Here is a 12,455-nt window from a genome sequence, read left to right on the forward strand (position 1 = left end):
CTGCTGTTGTGGCGGCTGGGGCAGCTGTTGTGGCTGCTGGGGCAGCTGTTGTGGCTGCTGGGGCAGCTGTTGTGGCGGCAGGTGCTGCTGTTGTGGCGGCAGGGGCTGCTGTTGTGCGGCAGGGGCAGCTGTTGTGGCGTGCAGGGGCAGCTGTTGTGGGCGGCGTTGTGGCGGCAGGGGCTGCTGTTGTGGCGGCAGGGGCAGCGGTTGGGGCGGCAGGTGCTGCGGTTGTGGCGGCAGGGGCAGCTGTTGGGGCGGCAGGGGCAGCTGTTGTGGCGGCTGGGGCTGCTGTTGTGGCGGCAGGGGCTGCTGTTGTGGCGGCAGGGGCAGCTGTTGTGGCGGCAGGGGCAGCTGTTGTGGCGGCAGGGGCTGCTGTTGTGGCGGCAGGGGCAGCTGTTGTGGCGGCAGGGGCAGCTGTTGTGGCGGCAGGTGCTGCTGTTGTGGGCGGCTGGGGCAGCTGTTGTGGCGGCTGGGGCAGCTGTTGTGGCGGCAGGGGCAGCTGTTGTGGCGGCAGGGCTGCTGTTGTGGCGACTGGGGCATCTGTTTGTGGGTTGGTGGTGCAGGTGTTGTGGCGGCAGGGGCAGCTGTTGTGGCGGCAGGGCAGCGTTGTGCGGCAGGGCTGCTGTTGTGGGGGTGGCGTTGTGGCAGGGGCTGTGTGTGTGGCGGAGGGGCAGCTGTGTGGCGGCTGGTGCAGCTGTTGTGGCGGGGCTGGGGCTCTGTTGTGGCGGCTGGGGCATCGTGTGGCGGCAGTTGCTGCTGTTGTGGCGGCTGGGGCAGCTGTTGTGGCGGCTGGGGCAGCTGTTGTGGCGGCAGGGGCAGCTGTTGTGGCGGCAGGGGCTGCTGTTGTGGCGGCTGGGGCATCTGTTGTGGCGGCAGTTGCTGCTGTTGTGGCGGCTGGGGCATCTGTTGTGGCGGCAGGGGCAGCTGTTGTGGCGGCAGGGGCTTCTGTTGTGGCGGCTGGGGCATCTGTTTGTGGCGGCAGTTGCAGCTGTTGTGGCGGCAGGGGCTGCTGTTGTGGCGCTGGGGCATCTGTTGTGGCGGCGGGGGCAGCTGTTGTGGCGGCAGGGGCAGCTGTTGTGGCGGCAGGTGCTGCTGTTGTGGCGGCTGGGGCAGCTGTTGTGGCGGCAGGGGCAGCTGTTGTGGCGGCAGGGGCTGCTGTTGTGGCGGCAGGGGCTGTGTTGTGGCGGCAGGGGCAGCTGTTGTGGCGGCTGGGGCAGCTGTTGTGGCGGCAGTTGCAGCTGTTGTGGCGGCAGGGGCTGCTGTTGTGGCGGCTGGGGCAGCTGTTGTGGCGGCAGGGGCAGCTGTTGTGGCGGCAGGTGCTGCTGTTTGTGGCGGCTGGGGCGCTGTTGGGCGGCAGGGGCTGCTGTTGTGGCGGCAGGGGCTGCTGTTGTGGCGGCAGGGGCTGCTGTTGTGGCGGCAGGGGCAGCTGTTGTGGCGGCTGGGGCAGCTGTTGTGGCGGCAGTTGCAGCTGTTGTGGCGGCAGGGGCTGCTGTTGTGGCGGCAGGGGCAGCTGTTGTGGCGGCAGGGGCTGCTGTTGTGGCGGCTGGGGCAGCTGTTGTGGCGGCAGGGGCAGCTGTTGTGGCGGCAGGTGCTGCTGTTGTGGCGGCTGGGGCAGCTGTTGTGGCGGCAGGGGCAGCTGTTGTGCGGCTGGGGCAGCTGTTGTGGCGGCAGGGGCTGCTGTTGGCGGCAGGGGGCAGCTGTTGTGGCGGCAGGGCAGCTGTTGGTGGCGGCTGGGGCAGCTGTTGTGGCGGCAGGTGTGCTGCTGTTGTGGCGGCTGGGGCAGCTGTTGTGGCGGCAGGGGCTGCTGTTGTGGCGGCAGGGGCAGCTGTTGTGGAGGCAAGGGGCTGCTGTGTGGCGGCTGGGGCAGCTGTTGTGGGGACTGGGCAGCTGTTGTGGCGGCAGGGGCTGGTTGTGGCGGCTGGGGCATCTGTTGTGGCGGCAGTTGCAGCTGTTGTGGCGGCAGGGGCAGCTGTTGTGGCGGCAGGGGCAGCTGTTGTGGCGGCAGGGGCAGCTGTTGTGGCGGCAGGGGCAGCTGTTGTGGCGGCAGGGGCTGCTGTTGTGGCGGCAGGGGCTGCTGTTGTGGCGGCAGGGGCAGCGGTTGTGGCGGCAGGTGCTGCGGTTGTGGCGGCAGGGGCAGCTGTTGTGGCGGCAGGGGCAGCTGTTGTGGCGGCAGGGGCTGCTGTTGTGGCGGCAGGGGCTGCTGTTGTGGCGGCAGGGGCAGCTGTTGTGGCGGCAGGTGCTGCTGTTGTGGCGGCAGGGGCAGCGGTTGTGGCGGCAGGTGCTGCGGTTGTGGCGGCAGGGGCAGCTGTTGTGGCGGCAGGGGCAGCTGTTGTGGCGGCAGGGGCTGCTGTTGTGGCGGCAGGGGCTGCTGTTGTGGCGGCAGGGGCATCTGTTGTGGCGGCAGTTGCAGCTGTTGTGGCGGCAGGGGCAGCTGTTGTGGCGGCAGGGGCAGCTGTTGTGGCGGCAGGGGCTGCTGTTGTGGCGGCTGGGGCATCTGTTGTGGCGGCAGTTGCAGCTGTTGTGGCGGCAGGGGCTGCTGTTGTGGCGGCTGGGGCAGCTGTTGTGGCGGCAGGGGCAGCTGTTGTGGCGGCAGGGGCAGCTGTTGTGGCGGCAGGTGCTGCTGTTGTGGCGGCAGGGGCAGCTGTTGTGGCGGCAGGGGCAGCTGTTGTGGCGGCAGGGGCAGCTGTTGTGGCGGCTGGGGCAGCTGTTGTGGCGGCAGGGGCAGCTGTTGTGGCGGCTGGGGCAGCTGTTGTGGCGGCTGGGGCAGCTGTTGTGGCGGCAGGGGCAGCTGTTGTGGCGGCAGGTGCTGCTGTTGTGGCGGCTGGGGCAGCTGTTGTGGCGGCAGGGGCTGCTGTTGTGGCGGCAGGGGCTGCTGTTGTGGCGGCAGGGGCTGCTGTTGTGGCGGCAGGGGCAGCTGTTGTGGCGGCTGGGGCAGCGGTTGTGGCGGCAGGGGCAGCGGTTGTGGCGGCAGGTGCTGCGGTTGTGGCGGCAGGGGCAGCTGTTGTGGCGGCAGGGGCAGCTGTTGTGGCGGCAGGGGCAGCTGTTGTGGCGGCAGGGGCTGCTGTTGTGGCGGCAGGGGCAGCTGTTGTGGCGGCAGGTGCTGCGGTTGTGGCGGCAGGGGCAGCGGTTGTGGCGGCAGGGGCAGCTGTTGTGGCGGCTGGGGCAGCTGTTGTGGCGGCAGGGGCAGCTGTTGTGGCGGCAGGGGCTGCTGTTGTGGCGGCAGGGGCAGCTGTTGTGGCGGCAGGGGCAGCTGTTGTGGCGGCTGGGGCAGCTGTTGTGGCGGCAGGGGCTGCTGTTGTGGCGGCAGGGGCAGCTGTTGTGGCGGCAGGGGCAGCTGTTGTGGCGGCAGGGGCAGCTGTTGTGGCGGCAGGGGCTGCTGTTGTGGCGGCAGGGGCTGCTGTTGTGGCGGCAGGGGCAGCTGTTGTGGCGGCAGGGGCAGCTGTTGTGGCGGCAGGTGCTGCTGTTGTGGCGGCAGGGGCAGCGGTTGTGGCGGCTGGGGCAGCGGTTGTGGCGGCAGGGGCAGCGGTTGTGGCGGCAGGGGCAGCGGTTGTGGCGGCTGGGGCAGCGGTTGTGGCGGCAGGTGCTGCGGTTGTGGCGGCAGGGGCAGCGGTTGTGGCGGCTGGGGCAGCTGTTGTGGCGGCAGGGGCAGCTGTTGTGGCGGCAGGTGCTGCTGTTGTGGCGGCAGGGGCAGCGGTTGTGGCGGCTGGGGCAGCGGTTGTGGCGGCAGGGGCAGCGGTTGTGGCGGCAGGGGCAGCGGTTGTGGCGGCTGGGGCAGCGGTTGTGGCGGCAGGTGCTGCGGTTGTGGCGGCAGGGGCAGCGGTTGTGGCGGCTGGGGCAGCTGTTGTGGCGGCAGGGGCTGCTGTTGTGGCGGCTGGGGCAGCTGTTGTGGCGGCAGGGGCAGCTGTTGTGGCGGCTGGGGCAGCTGTTGTGGCGGCAGGGGCTGCTGTTGTGGCGGCTGGGGCTGCTGTTGTGGCGGCAGGGGCAGCTGTTGTGGCGGCTGGGGCAGCTGTTGTGGCGGCAGGGGCTGCTGTTGTGGTGGCAGGGGCAGCGGTTGTGGCCTGGGGGCCTGGGGCTGCCGTGGTGGCGTCTTGTGTTGCTGCTGTGGTTGCTGTTACTGTAGGAACCAAAGAAAATAGAATAAAAATGTTTTAGGTTTTGCATATTTTTAATATCTTATACTATCATGTACCAAAATGGCCTGTTTCTACTTGCCATCTATTCAATGTGTAAGAGCTATCACAGCCTCATGGTGTAATCTGCTAGTTCTTTCAACTTCACCTATGGACTATCTGCTTAGTGTTTTCTAGGTTAGCACATGAGCAAAGTGTCACTAGTCTTATTGAGAATAAAATATTTCTTGTCTGGTGGCCCCAGTTTTATCATAAGATACCCCAGTGTTTATGTCCTGATCAGTTCATTTTTATCACAAGAAATACAGTTTCCAAAAAGGAGACGGCAGCTGGATCCCATTTTCTTTTCAGTGATGAATATGTCCTGTGTCACTTTACTTGGAAACTTAAACTTTTCATTCATCCTTAGAATTTCTTCATCTGCTCACTCTTTTCCAATTAGTATCACCCCATGGATATTTAATGGGTCTTTCTTCCTCCCTCTCACCTGCACACATTTGTATGTAGCATCACAGTATCAGACAGTATTGGGTCTGTGCCTTTTTGGTGTATAGCCAAACCTTATACAGATTGATAATTGCTCATTACTGTAATATTATCTGAAGCCAACTTCTGCCACCAAAGTATTGTACTTACCTTTATGACATTACTGTTCTATTGGTGTTATTAATCTACTTGTAATATAATTGTGCCTAAATTGAAACACCAGTAAGTTGAGTGGATTCATTTAAATACTACATACAATATGACAATGTCAAATAACAGTTGGCTTAAGATCACTCACCTGTTAGAAACAGCAACATCATTATCAATCTGACACCCATGTTGTCTTCCTTTGAATCTATAAAATCAAACAATAAAAAGCAGTATGTCAAAAACATTTATAAATTCATTACTTTCTCTATGTTCGTGAGTATATGTTGTATTGAACCATTTAAGGAGGTCAAATAGCAGTGCTGATCACAACTGTCTTTTTGTTTTCTTGACAAGTAAATTAAGTAAATCCCATTCTTGTTTTGAGTGTCCTGGAGTCTGGGAGCAAATAAGGATTTGGTATCACAAGTTCAAAATGTGAGGAGCTGTAACTCAAGTCTACAGTTGACAGACAACCTGCTTTACCAGATGAGCCACAACCATTTATTATCTGGTCCTCAAATTAATATATATTTGATATTGCATGGGGGTGTAAAATTATTAAAACAATTTGAGAACCAATCATAGTTAGTAGTTAGTGCAGATAGAGTAATGTGAAATGTAGAAATATTGTATGACTGTAAATATACCCTACATCTGCTGTGAAACTGGAAGCAGAAAAATGTTTTTTGAGCTTTAAATTGGGAGGAAAAAGAAAGTAACCAGCAAGATTTCATAACATACAAAAAACTTCCCATAACATACAAAAAACTTCCATCATGTCCTGAATTTTGAGTTTCATCTTATTTTAGTCATTTGACAGTAATTATGTAATGACAGGATTTCTGTTGAAATAGAAATAAATGTACATTTTACAAATTTAGCATATAGTTTAATGATGAAAATGTGTTATAATAAATATCTATACATTCAGTGTATAAAAATACAATATTGTATATAAGGACTTATGGATGTACTTACCGTAAATAAGAAGATATGCGATAAGTTCAGAATTCACCTTGTTAAAGCCACAACGACTCCCACCCATGAAAAACAACAAACCACAACATCCACCCTGAAACAACCACAACTACTCAACCAGCCCTCGAAACAACCACAACTACTCCACACCCTGAAACAACACAACTACTCCAGTCCCTGAAACAACCACAACTACTCCAGCCCTGAAACAACCACACCAGCCCCTGAAACAACCACAACTACTCCAGCAACTGAAACAACCACAACTACTCCAGTCCCTGAAACAACCACAACTACTCCAGCCACTGAAACAACCACAACTACTCCAGCCACTGAAACAACCACAACCACACCAGCCACTGAAACAACCACAACTACTATACTCCAGGCCCTGAAAACACCACAACTACTCAGCCCTGAAACAACCCAACTACTCCAGCCCTTGAAACAAGCACAACTATACCTGGAACTGAAACAACCACAACTACTCCAGCCCCTGAAACAACCATAACTACTCCCGTACCAGAAACAACCACAACTACTCCAACCCCTGAAACAACCACAACTACTCCAGCCCCGGAAACAAGCACAACTACTCCAGCCCCAGAAACAAGCACAAGTACTCCCGTAACAGAAACAACCACAACTACTCCAGCCCCTGAAACAACCATAACTACTCCCGTACCAGAAACAACCACAACTACTCCAACCCCTGAAACAACCACAACTACTCCAGCCCCTGAAACAACCACAACTACTCCAGCCCCTGAAACAACCACAACTACTCCCAGCCCCTGAAACAACCACAACTACTCCAGCCCCTGAAACAACCACAACTACTCCAGCCCCTGAAACAACCACAACTACTCCAGCCCCTGAAACAACCACAACTACTCCAGCCCCTGAAACAACCACAACTACTCCAGCCCCTGAAACAACCACAACTACTCCAGCCCCTGAAACAACCACAACTACTCCAGCCCCGAAACACACACTACTCCAGTCACTGAAACAACCACAACTACTCCGTCACTGAAACAACACAACTACTCCAGCCCCGGAAAACACAACAACTCACCCTAACCTATCCAGCCACTGAAACAACCAACACTACTCCAGCCACTGAAACAACCACAACTACTCCCAGCCCCTGAAACAACCACAACTACTCCAGCCCTTGAAACAACCACAACTATACCTGGAACTGAAACAACCACAACTACTCCAGCCCCTGAAACAACCATAACTACTCCCGTACCAGAAACAACCACAACTACTCCAGCCCCTGAAACAACCACAACTACTCCAGCCCCTGAAACAACCACAACTACTCCAGCCCCTGAAACAACCACAACTACTCCCTACTCAGCACCTGAAACAGCCACAACTACTCCAGCCACTGAAACAACCACAACTACTCCAGCCACTGAAACAACCACAACTACTCCCGCCACTGAAACAACCACTACTACTCCAGCCACTGAAACAACCACAACTACTCCAGCCACTGAAACAACCACAACTACTCCAGTAACTGAAACAACCACAACTACTCCAGCCACTGAAACAACCACAACTACTCCAGCCACTGAAACAACCACAACTACTCCAGCCACTGAAACAACCACAACTACACCTGTAACTGAAACAACCACAACTACTCCAGCCACTGAAACAACCACAACTACTCCAGCCACTGAAACAACCACAACTACTCCAGCCACTGAAACAACCACAACTACTCCAGCCACTGAAACAACCACAACTACTCCCGCCACTGAAACAACCACAACTACTCCAGCCACTGAAACAACCACAACTACTCCAGCCACTGAAACAACCACAACTACTCCAGCCACTGAAACAACCACAACTACTCCAGCCACTGAAACAACCACAACTACTCCCGTAACAGAAACAACCACAACTACTCCAGCCCCTGAAACAACCACAACTACTCCAGCCCCTGAAACAACCACAACTACTCCCACACCAGCCCCGGAAACAACCACAACTACTCCAGCACCTGAAACAACCACAACTACTCCAGCCACTGAAACAACCACAACTACTCCAGCCCCTGAAACAACCACAACTACTCCAGCCCCTGAAACAACCACAACTACTCCAGCCCCTGAAACAACCACAACTACTCCAGCAACTGAAACAACCACAACTACTCCAGCCACTGAAACAACCACAACTACTACCTCCAGCCACTGAAACAACCACAACTACAAACTACTCCAGCACCTGAAACAACCACAACTACTCCCAGCCCCTGAAACAACCACAACTACTCCAGCCCCTGAAACAACCACAACTACTCCAGCCCCTGAAACAACCACAACTACTCCAGCCCCTGAAACAACCACAACTATCCCCACCCCTGAAACAACCACAACTACTCCGACCATAACAGACACAACAACACTCCAGCCACTGAAACAACCACAACTACTCAAGCAACTGAAACAACCACAACTACTCCAGCCACTGAAACAACCACAACTACTCCAGCCACTGAAACAACCACAACTACTCCAGCCACTGAAACAATCCACAACTACTCCTGTAACAGAAACAACCACAACTACTCCAGCCACTGAAACAACCACAACTACTCCAGCCACTGAAACAACCACAACTACTCCCGTAACTGAAACAACCACAACTACTCCAGCCACTGAAACAACCACAACTACTCCAGCCACTGAAACCACCACACAACTACTCCAGCCACTGAAACAACCACAACTATTCCAGCCACTGAAACAACCACAACTACTCCAGCCACTGAAACAACCACAAACTACTCCCGTAACAGAGAAACAACCACAACTACTCCAGCCCCTGAAACAACCACAACTACTCCAGCCGCTGAAACAACCACAACTAAAACAGCTACTCCCACACTTCAACCTGTCTATACAATCTCAGCTGTCTTATCAACCGAACCATATTCAGCCGAGCTCAATGACACAAACAGCAAGCGTTACAAAGATCTGGAAATTCGAGTTGTCGGATTGGTGAGTCAGATTTCATGCTGATTATACTTTTTATTGATGGTTTAAATTTATGTGTCGCAATGACTGCACACAATATTTCACTTAAGGTCAAGTGAGGTGAAGTGGAAGGATTTCCATGATGCTGTGGTTTATTTTTTAACATCTGTGCTTCAAGTCCCGTCTCAGTTTTCTTGCACATTTAGCCACTTTTACTGTCCTTTTGTCTGCCACACTGTTTAAAACGTAATGAAAACAAGTCATGAAGAAATATCTTTAAAAGAAATTTTTCAAAATGTGATGTCAACTGCATCAAAACATTTTTTACTAAAATCCATTTTTCTTTTAAATGTAATTTTAACTCCATGTCTTCATTTTGCTTTCTCTCTTCAGTGCAATGACACATACAGAAAAAAATTTCCTGAGAAGTTTGACCGATGCCTCTTGAAACATTTCAGGTAAAAGCATTTACATTCAGTTGACTAACATACACACAATACACTTTTAGTTTTTAGGATCATGGGAATCACAGCAACATAATGTTTTAATGCAATTTCTTCATGTTTCCTTTTGTTTTATAATACAGGCCTGTTCAAGTCACAAAAGTAGATGAAACTCAAGCAGATATCGAGATTTTGTTCAATCGGAATATTTCCACTCCAGATCTCCCACAGAACAGTGTCGTTGCTCAAACCTTTGTTGAAAGTGTAAATAATTCTGGCAGTAGCTTCAACCTGACCATAAACCCCAGCTCAGTCCAAGTGTTAGGTAAGTAAACACAACACAATGTGACACTGTAATCAGTAGAGAAAACTTCTGAAATAACAGGCAGCTCATGGTGTCTTCAAAAAATGATGTTGCTACACAATAAATGGAAGAACAGAAATGTCTCATAACAGCTTTAACATTGTTCAGTGTTGTAAACTTCAGTCCATTCACTCAACAACAGCTGAACACAGAGTAGCTGAGTGAGACACTAGTGTGAGATTCTTGACATTACAAACTTCTGAACTTAAACACAAAATCTAATATTTACTTAAAATGTTTTACAGCAAGTCCAGTTACAGATCCAACTACTACACCAACAACAGCTACATCAGCAACTGCTGCACCAACAACAGCTACATCAGCAACTGCTGCACCAACAACAGCTACATCAGCAACTACTACTCCCTCAACCACAACTACAGCAGCAGCAACGGCTCCTACAACAGCAACAACTACTCCCACACCACAACCTGTCTATTTAATCACGGCTGATTTTTCAAGAGAAACATATTCAGCCGAGCTCAATTGACACAAACAGCAAGCGTTACAAAGATCTGAAAAATCGAGTTGTTAGGATTGGTGAGTCAGACTTCATGCTGATTATATTTTTTATTGATGGTTTCAGTTTTGTGCCTGAATCACTGCAAACAATATTTCACTTTAGGTCAATTCAGGTGAAGTGGAAAGATTTTCCATGTTGCTGTGGTTTATGACACATTTTTAACATCTGTGGTTCAAGTCCAGTCACAGTTTTCTTGCATGTTTAGCCACATTTACTGTCCCTTTGTCTCCCACACTGTTTACAACATAATGATAAGTCAAGAAAAAATATCTTTAATATAAATTTTAAAAAATGCCATCAAAAAGTTTTTTACTAAAATTCAATTTTCTTTTAAATGTAATTCTAACTCCATGTCTTCATTTTGCTTTCTCTCTTCAGTGCAATGACACATACAGAAAAAAATTTCCTGAGACGTTTGACCGATGCCTCTTGAAACAGTTCAGGTAAAAGCATTTACATTCAGTTGACTAACATACACACAATACACTTTTAGTTTTTAGGATCATGGGAATCACAGCAACATAATGTTTTAATGCAATTTCTTCATGTTTCCTTTTGTTTTATAATACAGGTCTGTTCAAGTCACAAAAGTAGATGGAAACTCAAGCAGATATCGAGATTTTGTTCATTCGGAATATTTCCACTCCAGAGCTCCCACAGAACAGTGTCGTTGCTCAAACCTTTGTTGAAGGTGTAAATAATTCTGGCAGTAGCTTCAACCTGACCATAAACCCCAGCTCAGTCCAAGTGTTAGGTAAGTAAACACAACACAATGTGACACTGTAATCAGTAGAGAAAACTTCTGAAATAACAGGCAGCTCATGGTGTCTTCAAAAAATGATGTTACTACACAATAAATGGAAGAACAGAAATGTCTCATAACAGCTTTAACATTGTTCAGTGTTGTAAACTTCAGTCCATTCACTCAACAACAGCTGAACACAGAGTAGCTGAGTGAGACACTAGTGTGAGATTCTTGACATTACAAACTTCTGAACTTAAACACAAAATCTAATATTTACTTAAAATGTTTTACAGCAAGTCCAGTTACAGATCCAACTGCTGCACCAACAACAGCTACATCAGCAACTGCTGCACCAACAACAGCTTCATCTACAACAGTGACAACATCTGCTACTATAACTCCAGCCTTCACAATAAAGCGAATAACTTTCCGATCACTTCAAAAAAAGTTCACAAGTGACCTGGCAGATTCCTCCTCTCAAGAATTTAAAGACCGAGTATCAATGGTGAAAGGACAGGTAAGTGTCACCTTCAGAATAAAACCTGTGGGTACATATTATTGTATTGTTATATTGTCATCTGTTAGATGACTCTATAAAAGAGACTGAAATATGAGATTCAATCAGTTATGTACAGGTTAGTTTCTTTAATCAATTGATTTAAACTGATCAGAGTAGACAACATGAATCTCCTGACATGGGCTGTTGCTTATTGTGTAACAATAATATTTGGAAGAACCACTGGAAGATGAGTATTAGAAACAGGTCAGGACAAATAAAACCACACCAGCTACAACAGAAAAAGAGAACAAGTGTTTGAATATCATATGTTTTTTGTTTCTGCAGCTTGAACCCAGGTTCACAAATGAATTCAGCTCTTCCTTCAACTCACTGGAGGTGGTGGAATTCAGGTAATTTCTTTATTATTCTTTTGCAGTTTGAAAATAATGGCATAGTACTTCAAATTATAATTGTTGCTCCTTTGTCTCCTCTGCAGAAATGGATCAGTCATCAATGTCCTCAAACTTAAATTTTTAGCCACTTCTGCTCCTACTAACAATCAGATTATCCAGGTTTTGCGCAACGCAGCTTCAAATGTTTTCGGCTTTGACATTGAAACCTCCTCCATCTCTGTGACTGACGCAAGTAAGTAATACTGAGAGCTGCTTAATCAAAACAAATTAAAAATCCGCACAATCTTTTGTTGAACTAAAATGTTGTTTCATGTTCTTTTCATTTTCAGCATCAAGTGGAGTCAGCCACAGGACCAGTCTCCTCTCTGCCTTCTGCCTGGTGCTGTTGTCTTGGCTCCTGTCAAACCAGCAATAGCATCTGTGCTGATTAAACTGCCTTCAGAGCACAACTCTTTGGAAATTTGTACATAAAAACTGCTTGTTCAGAGCAAGGATTATTTAAAATGCTGTAATTTATTTGAATTTGAAAATGTCCAAACTTATTGTTATGTCAGTTTGATTTATCACTTATTAAAGTATCTTTTATTAAACATATAAATTACATGTAACACTGTGGGCTGCACACCCCAACCCTGATTCAATGCATGAGTTTTATCAAAGAGTATGGTTATCAAAATGTATATTTATGCACTGTCAATTTTCTTGAATGAAGTTTTTCT

General features: G+C 50.0%; 1 protein-coding gene and 2 long non-coding RNA genes across 3 annotated transcripts; 2 read left to right on the forward strand and 1 right to left on the reverse strand.

Moving 5' to 3' along the window:
* Window positions 1-3,914: 3,914 nt before the first annotated feature.
* LOC113133367 (uncharacterized) lies at window positions 3,915-5,790 on the reverse strand. Its single transcript, XR_003295983.1, has 3 exons — window positions 5,745-5,790; window positions 4,915-4,971; window positions 3,915-4,114 (listed from the first exon to the last, which is right to left on the reverse strand). It is a non-coding gene; the product is annotated as an uncharacterized LOC113133367 (long non-coding RNA).
* A 3,554-nt stretch (window positions 5,791-9,344) lies between these two features.
* LOC113133371 (uncharacterized) lies at window positions 9,345-10,524 on the forward strand. Its single transcript, XR_003295984.1, has 3 exons — window positions 9,345-9,517; window positions 9,802-10,096; window positions 10,458-10,524. It is a non-coding gene; the product is annotated as an uncharacterized LOC113133371 (long non-coding RNA).
* Window positions 10,525-10,673: 149 nt separating this feature from the next.
* Window positions 10,674-12,417, forward strand: LOC113133338 (uncharacterized). Its single transcript, XM_026312100.1, has 5 exons — window positions 10,674-10,833; window positions 11,118-11,341; window positions 11,669-11,733; window positions 11,820-11,968; window positions 12,066-12,417. Exons 1-5 carry the CDS (start codon window positions 10,674-10,676, stop codon window positions 12,149-12,151), a joined length of 684 nt encoding a protein of 227 aa, XP_026167885.1. The 3' UTR covers window positions 12,152-12,417.
* The last annotated feature ends 38 nt before the right edge of the window (window positions 12,418-12,455 follow it).

The sequence above is a fragment of the Mastacembelus armatus genome, unplaced genomic scaffold (assembly GCF_900324485.2).
Source record: "Mastacembelus armatus unplaced genomic scaffold, fMasArm1.2, whole genome shotgun sequence".
Lineage (NCBI taxonomy): Eukaryota > Metazoa > Chordata > Actinopteri > Synbranchiformes > Mastacembelidae > Mastacembelus > Mastacembelus armatus.